This window comes from Anabrus simplex, chromosome 7 (genome assembly GCF_040414725.1).
Source record: "Anabrus simplex isolate iqAnaSimp1 chromosome 7, ASM4041472v1, whole genome shotgun sequence".
Lineage (NCBI taxonomy): Eukaryota > Metazoa > Arthropoda > Insecta > Orthoptera > Tettigoniidae > Anabrus > Anabrus simplex.
Genome location: NC_090271.1, coordinates 338,812,328 through 338,835,309, shown reverse-complemented (window position 1 = coordinate 338,835,309; position 22,982 = coordinate 338,812,328). Strand labels below are relative to the sequence as shown.

The window sequence follows — 22,982 nt, the reverse complement described above, 5'->3', positions numbered from 1 at the left end:
TTGCAATGCGTGGGTTGGACACGAAGCTAGGCCTATTCATCTATTTGTGCGACGTCATCAGAACTGCAGTAGACCTACGCTAGAGAGGCAGACATTTCTTAACTATGAAACACAGATGTAGCGCATGGATTTGACGCGTTTTCATTGCGTAGGTCGTACGAACGAAACTATTCACAAATTTGTGCGATGCCATCAGAGCTGCAATAAGACTTGTACCCGCTTCGAAGCGGAATCGTCGTAGTCCTCTGACGAATTACGTTGCGGTGTCTTGTAGGCAAGATTTATGTTTTTCATCTTCTTCGTCTCGAAAAGCCAGGGGGGGTCTAATTTGCAAAGGGGTCTAATACACGAGTAAATACGGCATGTTTTCATAATACGTGCGCGCTAAACCTAGGTTAGGTGACATCGTTTGAAGTAAGAAAATGGAAAAAGTTTGCCACAAGCCTCTGGAGTGATACTATTAGAATTTTTAAGAATAAAACTGAATATACGTGTTCAGACTATTGGAATACGCGCTAATGAGTAAGCCGCTGCTTGGAAAACATCCGTGAAAATGTTTAAACAAACTGTATGCTGTTTAATACTGATTTTAACCCATTGCTTACAATGACGGAAATGTCCGTCATTGCCCGCGGGTTTCCATAAATGCAATGACGGAAATTTCTGTCCACCCTCTTTATTGCTTTGTTGAAGTTTCCAAGGATACACATCGATATTTCTTTGCAATCCCAACATGTCTACGAGATGTTGGCAATTTTATTTCAGCTATCTTTGCCCTTCAGCTACGTATTTCGCCGCCAAAGAGTTTCAATATGATCCGAGTAAATTGTTGCGTAAAGCTGTAGTGAAAGTCAACATCACGGCCGAGTCGGATGAAGCTTGAATATTACGTTTTTTTTGGAGGAAAGCGATGTCAGTGACGTTTTTTCCGATGAAAGTGATATTGAATTACCTTTGAGTGACGTTAGCATTAGTAATTTCGAAGAACTAGATGACATTATTGAAGAAAATAAAGACGGGGACCCAGGTGGGCGTGTGCATAACCTAGAAGACTGAAAGTGTACACAGACAGACAATGTACCAAATAATATGTGGTGTAATCTTCTTGCTACCGCAGAGTTCATTTCTCCAAGCCCCATAGTTTTTCTTCTGCTGAAAGAAGATATTGATGCGGTCTGTCAGTCTTGTATTTATTATTATTATTATTATTATTATTATTATTATTATTATTATATCCTTATGCCTGACTAATGAGCGCAATTAATTAAACTCATTTAGCTGATGTCGTTGCGTTTTCTTTCTCCCAAAATCTCTTCATCTTCTCACTGCGGCTTTTCTTGCGAGGTCTGCTATTATTGCAGAGGAAAAAATCCCAAGGGAAAGAACAGGGGTGAATCCCGCTATGAATGTGATAAGTGTAAGGTGGCACTGCATGTATATGAGTGTTTTACGATCTACCACACTGTGCTGAACTGTTGTTAGAATGTGAACTGTGTTTCAGTGTGTTAACTTGCTGTAGCAAAAGGGTTCTCTTTTAAGCCAGATTAAATCGTATTCAATGTAGCCTATATTTATTTTCAAGAAAAATTGCAGTTCAATGGTTTAATGTGTTTTTGTGCGAGTTTGGCATCTTGCCCGACTTTTATGGAAAAATCATGCATGTTATAAGAACAGCCGAAGTGGTTTTGCATTCACCGACAAAAATCTGTCAAAATGAAGCACAAACTGTAACAACAGTACAGCGTGTAGGGTAGATGTCTCCTTGTTTTATTGCTATCACTGTGTAAATAATGTAAGATGGTACACTTTATGTTAATACAGGCAAACATCTCTTGAAAAGGTGTGCTTTCTACTGAAACCTCGATTTAAGGTAAAACCCTATTTAAGGTTAAAAAGCTCCCTGTGAAAGCATTAAATAGGGGTTCTACTGTATTTTTGAACGGCTTGTTGCTATTATTTTATGGCGGGGCTCACAGTGACTGGTGCAGTGGTGCACAGATGTGTGTGGGATGATATGAACAACCCAAAATATAAACAGACCTGTGGTGGCTTGTCCTTCACAAATTTAGTAAAACATTTATTTGCCCCTATTACTGAGTATGCATTGTCAGGCGAGAAGAATATGCAATTTTACCATGAAATAGGTAGACGAGACAATTCACTACTAATAACACACAAAATCCCTGCACCTGTGTTGGCAGTACTCTCGAACAGTGACAACAGAAGAACTGATATCTGGCTGCTCTGAGCATTAAAGTAAGAAACTATCGTATCTACTCTTGTATTAGACCCCCAATTTTCCCCCCACATTTAAAGAAAGAAAAAAAAGTAAGGTGGGGGTGGGTCCCAGTATGCGATAACCTCAAATTTTGTGCAGTGAACATATGACTTCTAGGCTATAAACATCCAACACTATTCTTTAACACATTCGCGGCCGATGACGACACACATGCATCATGACTCCACTTTCACTCAGTGCTGACGACGAGACACATGCGTCACATTCCACGCCAAATATTAAAGCTCGTATTTCCGCCAATATGTATGTAAATAAACAGAATTCTTATCTGTGCATTGTTAACTCTTTCCAGTCTAACTGCGAGCTACAGCGGCCGAAATTACGTTCAGGGCACGCTGCGGGCATAGCCCGTAGTAAGGTTTGACAATTCGCTAAAAATCCAGAACGAGCTATGCACGCATTCTGGTGGTTACATCGTGTCTCTTCATGTATTAGTTACGAGAGTATTTAAGCAGATGGCAGTATTATATGTTAAAGTCAGAGAATTTACGATATTTTTGAACTGCATGCATCAGTAGATGTTGTCACTCAGTGAGCGCTAAGACATGGTTTCTCGCGGCGAACATGTGCTCGACGAAAGTGATATTTTCGATATTTTATGATATATTATAAGTTTATGCACAAATGAACATATTATTGACATATTAATTCGAAACAACTTCTTGCATTTCATTGTGATTGGTGATCGTTTTACGGCCTAGCGCATGTTCCCGCGTATTTCATATTTGCGTGAATACGTAAGATTGTCTACATATTTGTAAAGTTGTCGGTTTAGAAGACTTATTTTCTCCTTCTCAGAAGTATTTTGTGGTAAATGGAACAATAATTTTACATTTGAATAAGTTTTAACAAAATTTATCAATTAAAATAAAATTTTGTAAGAGCTCCCATTTTCGTTATTGTAATTATTACTATTATTATTAATATTGAAAAATTATTGTTTTGATATCATACTCATTATTGTTGTTTTGTAATTACAATGCACATTTCATATTAGCGAAACAGGGTAAATATAACTGTATTTCAGAAAAATGTACTTGCTTAGTTTTCCGTCAGACTTTTCTTCCATTCGCAAAACATGGTATAATATATAAACAATTTTAAAATCTCAAGTGATAGTTGACATGATACAAAGAGCGCTTTTGAAAATTAGATTCTCAAACAAGCACAAAGAAAAAAGAATCATGCCAACATCTACTAAAGGTACAGAGATATAATGTTTTAAAGATCCTTAAAAATGTCCAGTCCAGAACGTTTGTTAGGGATATTAATGCCCAGACTGGAATGGGTTTAAGGCAAATACTTTAATACACCAATACCGGACAGATGTATATCAACAGCAATGAGTGGAGTGCGAACAGCGATGGTGGCGACATCTAGCGTGTTGGTGTGAACTGCATACTTGTCTGTGCTACAGCTGAGAGGAATGCACCACACTTATTGGAAATATTTTTATTAAAATAATTGAATAATCACAATAATTAAGAATGAAATTTTAAAATATGAAATTCCTCCTTCATAAACCTCCAAACGAGCATTATGTTAGCTGTGCCTTTCGCTATGTCTTAAAAATTATAAAGCAGAATCTGTTTGAGGATCCACCCAGCCTCTGGGGAAATACTTAATAACTACACTCTCCTCTTCTTTCTAACCTTTTCTCAATTACCTAACGCAGGATTTTGTATGGACTTGGCCTAGTTTTCCGGCCGGATGCCTTTCATAACAGAAATCATATGTGGAGGGATATATACCGTACTCACTAGTGTTTTTGTGGTTGTTATTTGCATGATGTGTTGTATATACTTGAAGATGCGTATGAATACGAACACAAACCCGTAGCCCTTGATCTACAGGACTTAACAGACGCGATTAAATTCTCCGACTCAGCCGGGAATCGTACCAGGGCCCTCTGAACCGAAGGTCAGTATGCTGACCATTCCGTGGTGGTGATTATTTTAAAAGGAAGTACAACTGGCCAGCCATCCTCTATTAACACTAATCAGAAGGAAAATGGGCCGGCCCCGTGGTATACTACTCACTGACCGAAACTTAAATACCTCATTCTTTGATCCTGCAGGTGGGGGTGACCCTATTCTTTATCAACACCTCTTTTGATTTTTTGGGCATCCTGAAGTTTATATTCGAATTCTCCCAGGATTTGGTATGGTCTCTCACATTATTAGCCAGGAAAGAGGAAAAAAGGAAGCTTTCGGTACCTTAGGAATAATTTATGCAACTGAGGAGCTATCTGACGGTGAGAGAGCGGCCCCGGTCTAGAAAGCCAAGAATAACGGCCGAGAGGATTCGTCGTGCTGACCACACGACACCTCGTAATCTGCAGGCCTTCAGGCTGAGCAACGGTCGCTTGGTAGGCCAAGGCCCTTCAAGGGCTGTAGTGCCAAGGGGTTTGGTTTTAGAAGGGAAATGGAAGAAGTCCAACACTCCAAAGAATGAAGGTATCATAAATGGTGGGGGGGGGGCACGAAGAGCTAACCAATCAGCCAAAGAGCCAACGGGGACAGATAACCTAACAACACCCATGATTTATTAAGATTTTGGGAAAGAGAAGAAGCTGTAATTAAGAAACAGCAGTTTGGTCCATTATGTTGACTTCTTTCTTTCTTTCTTTTTCTTCTTCTTCGGTACGGCCGATCTTTCCGAACTCTATAGAGCAACTCAACCTCACGCTGCCATCTCGCTTTTGCCATTCTTTGAATTTTCCGTTTTACCTCTGAAGACAAAAATACATAATATATAACACATATTGGGGTTACGTGAGTGAACTACGATATTCCTGACAAGGATGAAGGGTCCAGAATTTCCTAAAGTCTCTTTCACAAATTAATGCATGAAGAATTACCATACACACGTTTTAAATTAATTGGACTGGTGCTCAAGCCTATGCCAATAATGCACTGAAATAATTTACTTACGCCGGGCTGAGTGGCTCAGACGGTTGATGCAATGGCCTTCTGATCCAATTTGGCAGGTTCGATCCTGGCTCAGTCCGGTGGTATTTGAAGGTGCTTAAATACGCCAGCCTCGTGTAGGTAGATTTACTGGCATGTAAAAGAATTCCTGCGGGATTATATTCCGGCACCTCGGCGTCTCCGAAAACCGTAAAAGTACTTAGAGGGACGCAAAAAAAAAATTATTATTTTCTTACAGTAAAAGAAAAAGTGACTGGATTCGAAACTCATGGCTTTGAATTTTCAATTTCAAGACTACCACGATAACCACTACGCTACAGACCCACAAGTTTTCGATTGTGAAATTTATGGCACTGTTTAACAATATGGACCCTCAAGCTTGAGTATACTAGAGTTGCATATTTGTTAATATTATTGGTTTTACGTCCTACTAACATTTCAGTAGGGTATTTGATTGAATTTCTTAATATAAGGGGCATAGAATGTAACCTCAACACAGATGGAAGGTCATTACTTTTTGTAATACTTGCGGTCCTTATCATTTCCCACGCCCATTATCTTGCTGGGTAATTTGTTCAGCGCATAACACTTTTCTTGGAATGTAACTGCAATGTAAGATTATTTAGTGACAAACACTGATACATTATAAACAATTTAAAGTTAAGAACTTCATTTAAAGTTAAGAACTTCAATTTTGGTCCGTATTGAATTTAGATTTACACTATAAATTGAGGATAGTTATGTCCACCTTTTCAATACAAAAACAATGTGACGTCATTAACACATCACATATTTATTACCTTTCAAACACTGGGACCGGTTTCGGCATTATTTGTATGCCATCATCAGCCATAGGAAACTTAGTGACAAGGCCTATATATATATATATATATATATATATATATATATAAATGAACATATTCTTACAATGACTATTAAAATTTTTGGTGTACACCATAAAAACCTTAGATTAAAATTGGTAGCATATTTTATGCGACATATTATGACTTTATACAATTATTTGACTAAAGTTAAAGCTTTTTGTCAGTTTTTATAAATATTACAAAATGTTAATAGAGCATCCAGATAACAATTTTCAATCTTTAAAAAACTTTTATAACTACTAGGCGTTAAAGATAATAGTGCATTTGTTTGGTCGATAATACTAAATTGACATGCATTAAAATGAAATCGCCTACTGTCAGATTGGAAAACAGTGACCTATTTGTACTAGGTATGGGGATAAGTTACATTATAAGTCTGTAGTAATTCTATAACTTGCGTTAATATAGTTTGGTTATTTAACAACAAGTCGAATAAAATGATAAATTCGGCTGATATTTTAAACTTTAAAACATTAATTGTCCATTGTAGAGGTCCCTTTTTTCAGTGAAGATATATAGTGAGCAAAACAGTTCCTCTTAGAATTGATTGCAGGTTCACTCTATTTTAGGTGGATTTTGGATTGAATAAATTTCTTATTTCGTAATGTAATGTCGTTGAGCAATGTTCGTAATGTAATATTCCGTCTTTTATGCTAATGTTCATAAAATGTAGATCGACTTGATAGAAGTGGACTGGTGAACCAAAATTTCTTGGACCATTACATTCAAGGTCTTTGAGGTTCTAGAAATATCTCTATCCAAGACGGACCTAAGAAGAAAGATATATATACTATGTATTAGCGTAAGAATAACTAAGTTTAATAGGCATTATTTTCGTTTAAGTAGAAACTCACCCTAAGCACTATGTTGTCGAGAATGAAGCTGATGAGGAACTGTCTACCGGAAAAGCAGAAAGCAGAGTACGAGTATTAGAAGAGGGGCGGAGCATGTTATGTAGGGGAAGGGGGATCGCGATAATGCGAGGTTATTGGTCGGGAGGGCGTGGATTACGGAGGGGATGGTAGATGAGCATATTGCGCACCATTTTGTGTACTGGTTGATTTATTGGTCTTTTTAGATTGTTGATCACTGAAATGAGCGTATCAAACAATATCGTGGGTTTTTCGGATACCTCATTCAGATTATAATTCGGGTTAAAATACTGATCTAATGATATGAAACATTGTTCCGTTATGTCAAGTAAGGGCCCTTTTTCCATTATTTCTACGACGTCAATATCATGGTTGATGTCATGAAAACTGTGTTTATAGTCATTGATGTGTTGTCCTATAGCTGAAAATCTCCTGTATTTAATGGCGTTGACGTGCTCATTGTACCTAACCTTAAAGGATCTCCCTGTTTGTCCAATGTATGTACTATTACAGCTGTTACAGTGAAATCTGTATACGCCCGATTTATCATATGGGTTTGGTGCGTTGACTAGTTTAGCGTTATGACATATGTCAAGATTTCTGTTGTTGGTTTTAAACGAGATGTTGATCTTATTCTTCAAAATGTTTGTGATTCTATAGACATTAGGGTTAAATGTGAATGTTGAGTAGACTTTTGGTCTAATTATTTCTTTTTGTAGGTTTGATTTCGGTCTGTGCTTGAACTTATAAATTATTCGTTCTATGAAACTACGATTATAGCCGTTATGGGCTGCAATACTACGTATTGTTTTTAGTTCTCTATTTAAGTCTGATTTTGACATGGGAATGCTAAAAGCCCGGTGTATCATACTATTATAGGTTGCTCGCTTTTGGCTGGGTGGGTGTATGGAGTCCTTATGAATGGTTGTAGCGGTGTGTGTTTGTTTTCTATAGATCTTATATTTAAAGGAATGCGGGAGCCGAGTGATTGTTAGATCTAAGAAGTTAAGGGCTCTGTTGTCCTCGGATTCTATTGTAAACTTAATATCTGGATCAATAAATTGCTATTCTCTCCAAAGGCCCCAAGTATAATTGGCCTAACTATAACTTAGCGAACATGACTAAACAACTAGTAATAGAAACAGAAGCGGCAATCAACAAAATACCTATTGATACTCAGAATGAGGTTAGATATGAAGCGAAGAAACAATTAAACAGTATTCTCAATGCACCAATTTACACTACTAATTCAACGCAACACGAAGACCAAAAAAGATCCTACCGCTTAAGAATAAGATTAAAGATACAAAAACCATCATCACCAAAGCGGACAAAGGAAACACCACTGTTATAATGGACAAAACTGATTATATAACCAAAACAATAAACTTTTTTACCGACAGTTCGTTTACAATAATAGAAAAAGATCCAACCAAATCTATTCAAAAACAGTTAAAACAGACACTAAAAAACATAACCTTCCTGTTGACTGATAGCGAAAAAATCAAGCTGATCAACATGAATCCTGATCTCCCCACAGTCAAAGCCCAACCAAAAATCCATAAGGAAGGAGTACCTATACGTCCGATAGTAAATTTTAGACCGAGCCCTCTCTACAAGACAGCGCTATTTATACAACAGTTCTTAAGAAAACATTATACTTTTCAAGCAAACAAATCCGCGATGAACACTCTAGAATTAGTTAAAAAACTAGACAACTTTAAAATGCAACCCCATTATACGATGCATTCATTTGATATCATCAACATGTATGCAAACATAAAACCAGAAAAATTACTACCAATAATTTCAAAAAACTTACGTACTCACAGCAAACTCAGTCAATTAGAAATAGCAGATTTTATGACCATCCTTAAACTGTTGGTTAATAGCAATTACTTTACATTCGAGAAAGTGATATACAAACAAGATGGACTGGCCATGGGGTCACCAGCGTCTGGTATTTTGGCTGATATATATCTTCATTTCCTTGAACATACTAGAATAGAAAATGATAAGAAATTTAATAACATTCTCTTGTGGACCAGATTTGTTGATGATACGTTTATAGTTATGGACCAGCACATTTCAGACGCACCTACCACCCTGGCACACCTTAATAATATTGATCCAGATATTAAGTTTACAATAGAATCCGAGGACAACAGAGCCCTTAACTTCTTAGATCTAACAATCACTCGGCTCCCGCATTCCTTTAAATATAAGATCTATAGAAAACAAACACACACCGCTACAACCATTCATAAGGACTCCATACACCCACCCAGCCAAAAGCGAGCAACCTATAATAGTATGATACACCGGGCTTTTAGCATTCCCATGTCAAAATCAGACTTAAATAGAGAACTAAAAACAATACGTAGTATTGCAGCCCATAACGGCTATAATCGTAGTTTCACAGAACGAATAATTTATAAGTTCAAGCACAGACCGAAATCAAACCTACAAAAAGAAATAATTAGACCAAAAGTCTACTCAACATTCACATTTAACCCTAATGTCTATAGAATCACAAACATTTTGAAGAATAAGATCAACATCTCGTTTAAAACCAACAACAGAAATCTTGACATATGTCATAACGCTAAACTAGTCAACGCACCAAACCCATATGATAAATCGGGCGTATACAGATTTCACTGTAACAGCTGTAATAGTACATACATTGGACAAACAGGGAGATCCTTTAAGGTTAGGTACAATGAGCACGTCAACGCCATTAAATACAGGAGATTTTCAGCTATAGGACAACACATCAATGACTATAAACACAGTTTTCATGACATCAACCATGATATTGACGTCGTAGAAATAATGGAAAAAGGGCCCTTACTTGACATAACGGAACAATGTTTCATATCATTAGATCAGTATTTTAACCCGAATTATAATCTGAATGAGGTATCCGAAAAACCCACGATATTGTTTGATACGCTCATTTCAGTGATCAACAATCTAAAAAGACCAATAAATCAACCAGTACACAAAATGGTGCGCAATATGCTCATCTACCATCCCCTCCGTAATCCACGCCCTCCCGACCAATAACCTCGCATTATCGCGATCCCCCTTCCCCTACATAACATGCTCCGCCCCTCTTCTAATACTCGTACTCTGCTTTCTGCTTTTCCGGTAGACAGTTCCTCATCAGCTTCATTCTCGACAACATAGTGCTTAGGGTGAGTTTCTACTTAAACGAAAATAATGCCTATTAAACTTAGTTATTCTTACGCTAATACATAGTATATATATCTTTCTTCTTAGGTCCGTCTTGGATAGAGATATTTCTAGAACCTCAAAGACCTTGAATGTAATGGTCCAAGAAATTTTGGTTCACCAGTCCACTTCTATCAAGTCGATCTACATTTTATGAACATTAGCATAAAAGACGGAATATTACATTACGAACATTGCTCAACGACATTACATTACGAAATAAGAAATTTATTCAATCCAAAATCCACCTAAAATAGAGTGAACCTGCAATCAATTCTAAGAGGAACTGTTTTGCTCACTATATATCTTCACTGAAAAAAGGGACCTCTACAATGGACATATAATGTTTTAAAGTTTAAAATATCAGCCGAATTTATCATTTTATTCGACTTGTTATTAAATAACCAAACTATATTAACACAAGTTATAGAATTACTACAGACTTATAATGTAACTTATCCCCATACCTAGTACAAATAGGTCACTGTTTTCCGATCTGACAGTAGGCGATTTCATTTTAATGCATGTCAATTTAGTATTATCGACCAAACAAATGCACTATTATCTTTAACGCCTAGTAGTTATAAAAGTTTTTTAAAGATTGAAAATTGTTATCTGGATGCTCTATTAACATTTTGTAATATTTATAAAAACTGACAAAAAGCTTTAACTTTAGTCAAATAATTGTATAAAGTCATAATATGTCGCATAAAATATGCTACCAATTTTAATCTAAGGTTTTATGGTGTACACCAAAAATTTTAATAGTCATTGTAAGAATATGTTCATTTATATATATATATATATATATATATATATATATAGGCCTTGTCACTAAGTTTCCTATGGCTGATGATGGCATACAAATAATGCCGAAACCGGTCCCAGTGTTTGAAAGGTAATAAATATGTGATGTGTTAATGACGTCACATTGCTTTTGTATTGAAAAGGTGGACATAACTATCCTCAATTTATAGTGTACATTATAAACAACACGGCAGTGCGCCAAGAATCATGCAAATGGCAATATGTTTTTGAAGAGTTGGTCACACCAAGCCAACTTCAATATCAGGTACTCTGAACATGTCAACGCCATTAAATACAACAGATTCTCTGCCATAGGACAGCACATACAAGACTCCAAGCATAGTTTCACCAGTATTAGCAATGACATGAATATACTTAAGATCATTAACAAAGGCCCCCTCTTAAACATTACTGAAAATTGCTTTATCCACCTTGACCAGTACTTCAACCCTAATTTAAATTTAAACGACATTTCTGAAAAACCCAATATCCTTTTTGACTTCCTAATTCTTCTTCTCAAAAATTCCAAATTCCAAAACCCCAATTCTATTTTCCATACCTTACAAAGTTCCCACCCACATTTTCTACCTCCAATAACCCACCCTCCTAACCCACCCTAAACTACCCCTCCTTCATTTTCCCTATCTTATCCTTCCTCAATACCATCTAACTTCAATCTCTTATTTTTTCTCTTTTTTCACTATCACTCTTCCTCTGTTAATTTATTCTACCTTCTCTATTTATTAAAAAAAAAAAACAATCGACCTTCATTTCGGTTCTCCTCTTTCAAATTTTAACTCTTGTCTTGCGCCAACTTCGACTACTTCAATCATGTCCTAATAATTTTTTCAATTTAAAAAATAGCGCACTGTGCATATAAGTTTTCATTTGTTTTCCGATATTGCGCTTTTTACTACATTTTTTCTCCTTACAATTGTTTTTTCAAGTCAACTGTTTTCCAAGAACTTAGCAGGAGCACAAGTTCTCATTCAATTATACTGATTTGCGTCGTATATTTTTTATATACGTACTTAACTTCCCGCAACCGAGACAAATATTGGACCTTCAAGACATTCTCCACTCTACTTTGGCGTTCGAGACCGCAGCGCACGACCTTGAATTTGCCGCGCTGATCACCGGGAACTGGCGGTTTGCTTCTACAAATCTATTCATCTGCGACTTCAAGTTTATTTATAACCTTCATATATTATTTGATAGTGTTGTGACTTTGTGCCTGACAGAGTGTGAAACTGACCTATTTCTCCAATATTCATAAACATTGTGTGATTTCGCCTACTTGTTTTTACGGCTGACGATGACCTGGACTAGGGTCGAAACCGGTCCCATTTAAATAAGAATGTAATTACTACATTTCTTTCTTTTATGTATTGAATTGGTTGAACTTCAATTATTTAATTTTTAATGTTAATAATTTCAATACGGAACAATGAAATTTTTATCTTTAAATGTAATACATAGTGACTGGAAGCATTCTTTGGATAAGTGCGGCTACTGAAAGGCAGGCCTTTATTTTAAAGTATATTTCATGATTGTTCTGTACATTTATCACATCAGGATTTACCTAAACAACTGTAATTGAGATAAGAGAGACCGCATTGTTCAGGTTAGCTATGCTACGAAGTGCCTGGATAGTAACGATAAGATATCGTTAATCTCAATTCAATACGGAAACATTAATGAAGTTCATATCTTTAAAAATTGCCTGGATAGTGTCAAAGTTCCCTGAAGGAAAGAATAGAAATAAATAACAGGAAAGTTTGCTGCATTTATGGATATCTACATGCGTGGCGGTAATGCGCTTTATCATAAATTTCAATTTTGCACATTCATGGCCTCCATAATTTTTTTAATTAATGCATCGTAAAAGTAGTTTGTGGGGACGTAAAATCAATACCATTATTATTATTATTATTATTATTTTTTTAGATATGTTGGTGAGTAAAACAATAGTTGTGATTGGATTGTTTTTATCGAGTTTTAAACCTACTTCTCTACAAAGATTACATACGTCATATTAACCTGAGTTACGAGATATTATACTAATGTAGTTGGTCCGTCATTAGACATTATAAATTTTCCAGCTAACTCATTTCTGGCTGCCAGCGTTTCGCCCCAGTGTGCTAAATTGGGCTCATCAGTTTACAATGAGTTAGTTGGAAAATGTATAATGTCCAATAACGGACCAACTACATTTGTATTATAAATTTACTCACTCGGGACCAATATTTCAGGTTCCCTAAGGGAATCAACATCTATATCATTACAGGATATTAAATGATCACTTTGTTAACAATCTCGCCTGCTATATTAACAGCAACAACGGTGAATATTTCTTAACTAAAGTAAACTCGTTTTCTCATTGCAGGGTGGTGCAGCCCCCAATCGAGGGGAGCGCTGCATGTGCCATTTTTACTGCATTTCTTAAATATTTGGCAGTACTGTATCGGGAATCGAACTCAGGCCCCCCGAGAACGGTAGTTAATTGTGCTAATCATTACGCTGGTGGTCATTCTTAATTACAAAAAACACGACATATAGTATGACTGATGCATGCTTTCATTGCGCAGGTCGGACACAAAACTATTCACCTATTTGTACGACATCACCACAGCAGCAGGCCTACGCTACGGAGACATTTCTTAACTATGAAACACATGTACTGCATGACTTCGAAGAGTTTTCATTACACTGTTCGTACGGACGAAACTATTCACAAATTTGTGTGATATTATTGGAGTTGCAGTAAGGCTTCGAAGTGGAATCGTTGTTCTCTGATGAATTACGTCGAGGAAGGGGGGGGCGGGGTCTTGCACGAGAGATTTTTTCATTTTCTTGGTTTCAAAAAGCCAGGGGAGGATCTAATTCGTGAGAGGGTCTAATATTCAAAGATAAGAATTTCATAATGTTCCATATTGAACTGAGTTCACAATTAAATTAAAATACACCTATTCGATACAAGTAGAATTAGAAATGTAATGTGTGATTCCTACTTAATTACAAGCAGTAGTGGTTTCGACCACTATTCAGGGTCATCATCAGCCGATCACGAGTAAATATGGTAATATACAATACAGTACTACCATCAGCGGCCAAAGGAAAAGGCTTTTTTTTTTTTTGTTGTTGCAAAGTTTCAATTATTTCCATTTTTACCTCAGATGCTGTATATTGTGTTCTTGCACAATGTTTTAGAGTCAGGGTCTGAAACAGGTAACGGGATATTATGCTCCAAAATAAATAAATAAATGGCGTGAACGACAACTTTGCATTTGTCACTCCAGATTAATTACTTTTTATGAAGAATGATGAAATAAGCTTGTTTTGTAATTTTTATTCACTGCATGTGTTGCATTTCTTGGATTCTACATGTCTTCCGCAATCATATTGACGATCCATGAACCACAGAGATATCAATGGAGTACACACGGCAGGACAACGTGAAGCCAGTCTTTTGTGTAACTGCCGGGCCGAGTGGCTAAGACAGCTAAGGAACTGGCCTTCTGATCCAGGCTCAAATACATCGGCCTCGTGTCATAGATCTACTGGCAAATAAAAGAACTCCTGCGGGACAAAATTCCGGCACCTAAGAGTCACCGAAAACAGTCAAAAAGAAAGCAGTTAGTGGGACGTACAAACAATAACATTATTGTTCTTTTGTGTAACTGTCTCAATATTTTTGTAACACTGGCAATGCTGTCTTCTTACGAGTAGATGAAATTTGACAATAATTGTTCCGCTTCACTTTAGAATCAACAACAACAATAATTATTAACTGAAAAGGACTAAAGTACCACATACTTCAACGCACACCAACACAGTTTATTGTAGAGCCATCAGATGTATGCTACTGGCGAAATAAAAAGGTCAGTTGTAGTGTGCCATTATCACTTCGGAGACCAAAAATCAGGCCAGTATGCAGAAATTGGTAATGGATTAAGAAAAGATAGTATTTGCATAGTATGGCCAAGAAAGTAGTGGAGGAAGAAAAGAGGAAAAGCTGGGCCCTATTCACACAGAAATTGAGAGATGATACGCAGGGCAGCAAGAAATTACTGTATGGTATCTTAAACAAAAAGAGAGATCAAGTAAACACCAGATTTGTGAAGGATGAAGGTGGCATAATTTTAACAAAGCCAGAAGAAATAAGAAATAGATGGAGAGAGTATTTTCAGAAGCTGCTGAACATAAGAACGGATGACAGTCATTCAATGGACGACCAGGAAAGGCAATCAGTTGATGATGAAATGGATAAAGAAATTACAATGAATAAAATTGAAATGGCAGTAAGGAAGAATGGAAAAACTGCTGGAATAGATGAAATTTCAGTGGAGATGATAAAGGCAGCTGGAGCTGTAGGCCTGCAGTGGACATATCGGGTTCTCAGGAATGTCTGGGAGAATAAGGAGGTCCCTGAGGATTGGCAAAACGGAATAATCATCCCAATTTTCAAGAAAGGTGATAAGAAAGTTTTGAAGAACTAAGGGGAATTACTCTTAATATCCCATGTTGCTAAGGTAATGGAAAGGATACTGGAAAGTAGAATAAGGTTGAGGGTTGAGAATCAGATACAGGAAAATCAGTTTGGTTTCAGAAGTGGAAGGTCAACAATAGAGCCCATTTTCATAATGAGACAACTAATGGAAAAGCATTGGGAGTACGGGAATGATATGGTGATGACATTCATTGACATTGAAAAGGCATATGACAGTGTTCCCAGGACGAACGTTTGGGACAGTCTGGTGCAAAAAGGAATTGGACAGGGATTAATAAAAATGATCATGGCATTATATAAGGAATGTTGTAGTTGCGTGCAAACACAAGTCGGCAGGACAAGTTGGTTCAAAATAACTAGTGGGCTGAGACAGGGAAGTGTTCTATCACCAATCCTGTTTACAATAGTAATGGATGACATCATGAGAACAGCAAAAGCAGCATATGGAGGAAGAGAAATGAAATTGATGTTATTTGCAGATGATATTGTGATTTGGGGAGAAGAGGACAGGAAGGTTCACGAACAGTTGAATGTGGTGAATGGGAAGATCGAAGAATGTGGATTGAAAATAAGTGTAGAAAAGAGTAAAACTCTTGTTATGACTAGAAGGGAGAAAGAAGGGAAAGGTCAGATTAGACTTGCAGACAAGCCCCTGGAAGTAGTGGAAACGTTTAAATACCTGGGGAGTGAATTAATGGAGAATGCTCGACTGGATGCTGAGATTAGTAAAAGGATTCAAGCTGGAAGTTGTTTCTATCATAGTGTAAGACACATGTTATGGGACAAAGATGTGCCAACGGAAGCAAAGGATACTATGTACAGGATGTATTACGTACCCATAACAACTTACGGAGCAGAAACTTGGACAATGACAAAGAAGGATGAGAGTCGAATACAGGCAGACGAAATGAAGTTCTTGAGGAGTATGATACAGAAGAGAAGAGACAAAATAAGGAATGAGAAAATCCGGGAAGAAATTAAGTGGAAAAAAAAAATGATAGAATAGAGAAGAGCCGACTAAGATGGTTTGGGCACATAAAGCGGATGAGCGACGAAAGAATGCCAAACAAGGTGATGGAAATGCAAATCCAAGGAAGGGAGGCCGTGGACGACCACGATTGAGATGGAAGGATACCATCCAACAAAGCATTATAGAAAGAAACCTGGACTGGGACACAGTGTTGGAGGAGGAGTGGTGGAAAGAACGAAGAAAGTAGAGAGGAACCATATTTGACCCTACCCGGCTACAGCTGGATAAAGGGAAATGATGATCATGAGTATTTTCAGAGAAAAGAATATAGAAATCTCACAGTTTAGAGCAAGCAGAAGGTGACTATGTAAGTAATGAAGAGGAACAACCTTTTTCTTCGAAGGAGGACATCTCTTTGCTAATGACTACCATAGGACTGCAAAAGTGGTGTAATTACATTGGTATTTTAGATTCAAAATTAATTCTGCATAATTTTGCCCCCTCCCATTTTTGAAGTAAAACGTTTAAAGATCAGGAAAAATTATGCACGTGAATATGGTATTTGGTCTAGGGGAGGTTGGAGAAGGAAAGGGGCACATAAGGGTCAGGTTCTCATGTACGATATGCAGCATAAAAAGTGACAAGAAAGCACGCAATACATATACAAGCAAATAGGGTACCCAAAACCACATATCCTCAGAGAAAAGTTCTGTCCAACAAAATCTGCAGAAAACAGGTAAACTTAATTGCAATCACTCACCTCCGCACTCTTCTATCATGTTGGCAAGTTGTTCCACTTGTGATCCTGCCACTTTGAGCATGTTGTTGATACCGTCCAAAACAACCTGTATCACTTGTGTATCCTTGCAGTTTAATAGATTGCAGAAAGGGGGAATCACACCTTCCTGGATAAGACGTGCGACTTGGTCACGATTCCCACTGATGGTAAGATTACTTATAGCCCAAGCTGCTTCCTTTTGTGTCTGGAATTCACCCTGTAAAGGAAAAGTTTAAAAATAATATTGATACCCAACTTGCAACTGCTGCTTTGTTTGTCAATACAAAGTTAAGTCATTGAAGATTCAGTACACAACAGCAGTAGCTGTTGTAAGATGTTCCAGACTCTCTTACTAACTTTACAACATATGTAAATCTGCATTTTACTTGAAAAATCTGAATATCTGCATTTAAAATGGAAAAATCTGAAAATTAACATTCATTAAATAAAATACACACTCGTCGGACCTTGTACTCACACTTACTTGTTACCTGCTTACTTACACATACGTTATTTGAAGGGCGCCAGCTGCCACTCAGTGCAGCAATAATAGAATGAGACTCTTGACTATCTCTAGGGTGTGGGGTAATAAGCTTACTTTTGACAACATACCATATAAGTTCTGGGAAAAGGAGATTGGCGTTCGGTTTCCCCATTAATTTTGAGGTTAAAATATTTTACTGTCAATGAAATGAAACTATGAATTCGTTTGATAGAACAAAATATATTCTTTAAATAATATATCAAAAAATAGTGAGTCTTGTTGCGATAAAACAGATGAGAATATGAAATTATGATATTGCAACTGAAAGAAACTAGGCATGAATTTGAATTCTTCTTGACCGGACATTTAACAATTTATACGAAATATTTCCCTCACTGATTCACTTGACTGTACCTTCAACACTTTTAGTGTAATTACGACGTATTCCTTTGATCTGGTGTTTACTGTAGATGTGTCACGCCTAACTTGGTGATACATCCTTGTGACTGCTTCTTCTCCATATCATCTGACTTCTTTGCAAGTCAATATGGTATTACCTCTTGGCAGGTCCAGGGTTGCCCTCTCTGACTTCATGGTAAGCCCTTGCATCCGTGTCTTCAACTGAGTGACGGACCAACCTTTTGGTCTCACTCTCTCAATGACCAATAATTAATGGCTCACTGAGTCTTCACCATCTCTCGTTCACACTCGCTGACTGACCAACTAAGGCCTCTTGATCTAGTAGACTTCTTCACTGTACTGCTTCCGTATAACTAATGACTGACGCTACAATATGCACTCATCTTTTATAGACGTTGGTTGACACAGCTACGTAATCTCCAGAAATAACAATGACATACTCCCACCTACGCGACAGATATTACATACAGTGGTGAAATAGCCCGGGGCTGCTGACTCTCTGAGCGCATTGCTAAATAAATACGATGATGTAGCCATGAAGTGGCGATGACTTGGCAGAATCGCCAGTGGTATAGAAATATAACAACGTCACTTCCACATCTGATACATCGAAACTCTCACTGTACAGGTATTTAATGATAATCTACACATGCGTATATATGCATACATCTAAGTACAATCTTGCAAGCAACAGGCATTGCAAAATCGAATTAAATAAGACTGATAATTACAATAATAGTAACAATATCACAGATAACATAATAATAATAATACTGACATAATAATAATAATAATAATAATAATAATAAAATACAGATAAAATCATACAATAATAAAAATACAGATATCATCTTGTAACGGGATTTGAACCGTTACACTGTTATCGAGTTGTAGTGTGTGCAACAGAAGTGATGCTCCCAGATTCTGTTAAAATTATTATGTTCGTCTGGGCTAGACCGTGTCATTCTTTTATGTATGAGGTCAAGTCATTTAATTCCTGGCATACTTGGCAACTTGTCCATGCAGTTAGGAATGCGCAGCTGTGAGCTTGCATTCGGAGATAGGGGGTTTGAATCGCACTGTTGGCAGCCCTGAAGATGGTCTTCCATGGGTTTCCCCATTTTCACACCAGACAAATGTTGGGACTGTACCATAATTAAGGCCATGGTCGCTTCCTTCCAACTCCTAGCCCTTTTGTATCCCATCGTTGCCATAAGACCTATGTGTGTCAGTGGGGCATAAAGCAAATTGAAAGATAAAAATTCTAGTGTGTTTGTAGGGAGCATTGTTGTAATTGTTACCGGCAAAAGCAGAACTGCCATGATACGATGTACAATAAGCTGAAAACCAGCTTGTTTTATGCAGACTTCTGTTTGTAACTACTAATCGACCACAACTTCTGTGATGAAAACCTGTTATAACAGAACACTGTTATGAACTAGCACTTCACTCATTTGATATACAGTAGAGACGTTCTCTTTGGGAAGTGAATTACAGTGTAATGAAACATGCAGTTTATATGTGGCAGAAACTACAAATAGCAGACAAGAGTTTATATGGAGAGGGAAAAACATGCTACTTACAGCTGAAGTAAATTGAAGTTAGGGTGAAATAATGAATTTAAGAAAAGATTAGGCAAACAACTGATAGGGAATCTGCCACCTGGGTGACAGCCTTAAATGCAGATCATGATTGATTTATATATAATTTTCACGTTCTTTACAAGCTATTTCTTTTTTGATCAGTTTTCACTGTATTGTGTATTCTTTATCTTCGGAAAGCTTCTAGGTGGAGGTAGAACTTATTATTTAAAAAGTCCATTAATAATAATAATAATAATAATAATAATAATAATAATAATAATAATAATAATACTGTGAAAGAATAACGAATGTAGCAAGGAAGAGACACCTAGCATTCTATGGGCACGTCTACAGGATGCATCCTACCAGGTTGACCAACCGGATTTTCAGCTACTGGCAAAATAGGAAGACCAAGTCACCATGGTTGATGGAAGTGGATAAAGATCTACAGGAACTGGGTATAACAGAAGGAATCTTAAAGGATCGGAGAGCACTCAGGAAGATGCTTAAACATATGAAGTTCCAGGACAGACTACCAACAAAGAAGACTGGCGCCCTTTGCACAAAGGAGAGGAAGGAGCAACACAGTCCGAGGATGTGCAACTACTGGGCAAACATCAAAGCCCATTCCAAAATGCAATAATTGAATGTCGTGGTCCTTAGCTGGCCTACACGAAACAATAATAATAATAATAATAATAATAATAATAATAATGATAATAATAATAGAGAAATTAATACAGGAGTGAGACCAGATACAGGTAGAAACTTATTCAGACCATTAAAGTTCGGGTTGAAGAAGAAACAAGTAAAAATTAACTGTTTAGCTTTTGTGGATGATATAGCAATAACAACAAAAAGATTGAAACCGCAACAGAACAAATAGGCTTGCAGATATTCTTTGAAAAGACGGAAGTAACGTCAAACATCAAAGACAACACGACCCAATTGAACACCTAATATAGAACAATGAACCATGTGCATAAGTTTTAATACGTTGGTGAGCGGATCCAATCAAACGGACTACATACAAAGGCCTCAGCGGCCAGAGAAAGAAAATGGAGGTACCTTTTCAAACCACGTGGAACATAACAAAAGGGGCTTTTCTATAAATACCAAAATTCACCATTATAACACTGATGTCTAAGTGTCAGAATGCCATATCTCACTCACAAGGAAAGGTACACAACTTTTGTGGCACACATTTTGAATCTGATAACGATGATGGTTGTTGTTTAAAGGGGCCTAACATCTAGGTCATCGGCCCCTAATGGTACGAAATGTAATGACAAATTAAAAGTCAAAAATCCTCCACTGACCAGAATTCAAAATGTGAGGACGAAGAATGAATGGATGAATATGAATTTAAAACAATCAGTGGATTCGACCCGCAGTGCCTCACATTCACAGAAATTGACGTATAACAATAGTATTGCTGACCAAAGGACTGCTTCTAAAGCACAATACTGAATTGATGATGCTTGTGGTCTAAAAGAGTCCAAAATTCAGGTCCCCTCATAATGGTACTTATCGCTAAAGGAAGTAGAACCATGGTAATTGTCATGGTGCGGTACTAATCAAAAGTAGCGTAGACTCACTGTATTCCACACATTATGGTACTACTCATAGGTAATGAAATTCGCACATGTAACACAGAACTAGGGTGTTTCGCAGACTGCGGTGCCATTTACAGGCAACACAAACCTATGGTGTTCATCACATAAGTGTACTAACCACAGGGACCCGTACTATCCCGTGGTGTTCCTCATATAGTGGGTACTAATCATTGGCAAGCCAGGACCATGGTGTCACTCATATCGTGGTACTAATCACAGGTAGTGTAAAAACCGACAGTGCACCCTAAGTGGGGGGCTGACCGCACGGTGCTCCTGCGTGCTACTAATTACAAACCTATTTGGTACCTAAAATAGTGGTACTACGCGCAAGTATAAGCGACCCATGGTGTTCCCTGCGTGGTGGTACTAATCACAAGTAGTTTCATGGTTCTAACACAATCACAATCAGGGGATACTGTGGGTGTATTCTTCGTCTGCCACCCTCACCCAAAGGGGGTGATTTTGAATCTGTGTAGTGTTGAAAAGACTATATTGAAATATGCATACCATGCTAATTACAGCTACTATGGGCAGGAAGCACAGGAGCTACGAGCTGCCAAATATAGATTATGAGTACACATAAAGACAGGAATCCTCACGCTGATTAGTCCAAATGCGGCTGAATATTGTACATGGGCGAGCAAATGAATTCAATAACATTTAAAGACTGGAATTACATTACGCACCCATAGCAGTTGGAGTGCAGTAAAACATGAGGTAATCTGTGGTCTAGACAAACCTCTTTCACAGTAAGTACATTGAATAAAGGCGAGCTTAACACAGGCATCTTTGAAACATTTTTCTTCCAAACCACTCTCAAAACAGTACCTGGAAGGTGTCTGAAATGATCCTGGATGTCCATCGGCATAACCACATTTGAAGAAAGCAAATCAGATCAATTGCCTGAATCTATTTGCTGAGAATTGGAAGTGTACAAACAATTGAATGCGAAGAAATTGTTCTCTTTGCCACACTTACTGTGGATAACACTATCATATCAGTGATAACCGTACCATATTTCTGAATGGACGGAAAAGGAAAACGTTCGCTGGTTGTACCAATCCAGTACATTTTGTAGGGATCAGCTTCTTGCACAATTCAACATCTTCTGGAACTGTCTCATTGTATAGGGCAGGGATGGCGAACCTTTTCCAACTAGTGTGCCATTTTAACTCTGGTTTATTATTCTCATCTGTGGACTGTGCCACTTGTTGTTTTCCATTTCCATTACGGGATGTCTACAACCTACACCCCCCTCTCGCAACTTCCTTTCAATTTCCCGATTATGTTTCATAATACGTTATTTATTTATTCATTTATTGAGTTATTTATTTATTATAAATATTTGCATAACGGGTGCAATATATCTTGTAAATACTTCCTCCATTAGCTTCATTATCTTCCCATGTTGTAGTTTGTACTGTACGCTCAACAATTAAACTAATTTCTCCCTCATCACATTTCCATAAGAAAATCTAAAAAAACCCAGCTATCCTTGTTTGTAAGGTCACATTCATGCTTTCATCAAAACATACTGCATATATGTGGGAGATATCCAAATTAGCTTTCAACTGCTCCGAAACTACTTCACT

General features: G+C 37.3%; 1 protein-coding gene across 1 annotated transcript in view; it reads right to left on the bottom strand.

The window, feature by feature from the left end:
• Positions 1-22,982, bottom strand: part of Kap-alpha3 (karyopherin alpha3) — a 243,775-nt gene that overhangs the window by 46,207 nt on the left and 174,586 nt on the right. The window contains exon 10 of the mRNA XM_067151813.2: positions 17,270-17,504. Within this exon, the coding sequence (XP_067007914.1) occupies positions 17,270-17,504 (235 nt within the window). The remainder of the gene's footprint in view (positions 1-17,269; positions 17,505-22,982) is intronic.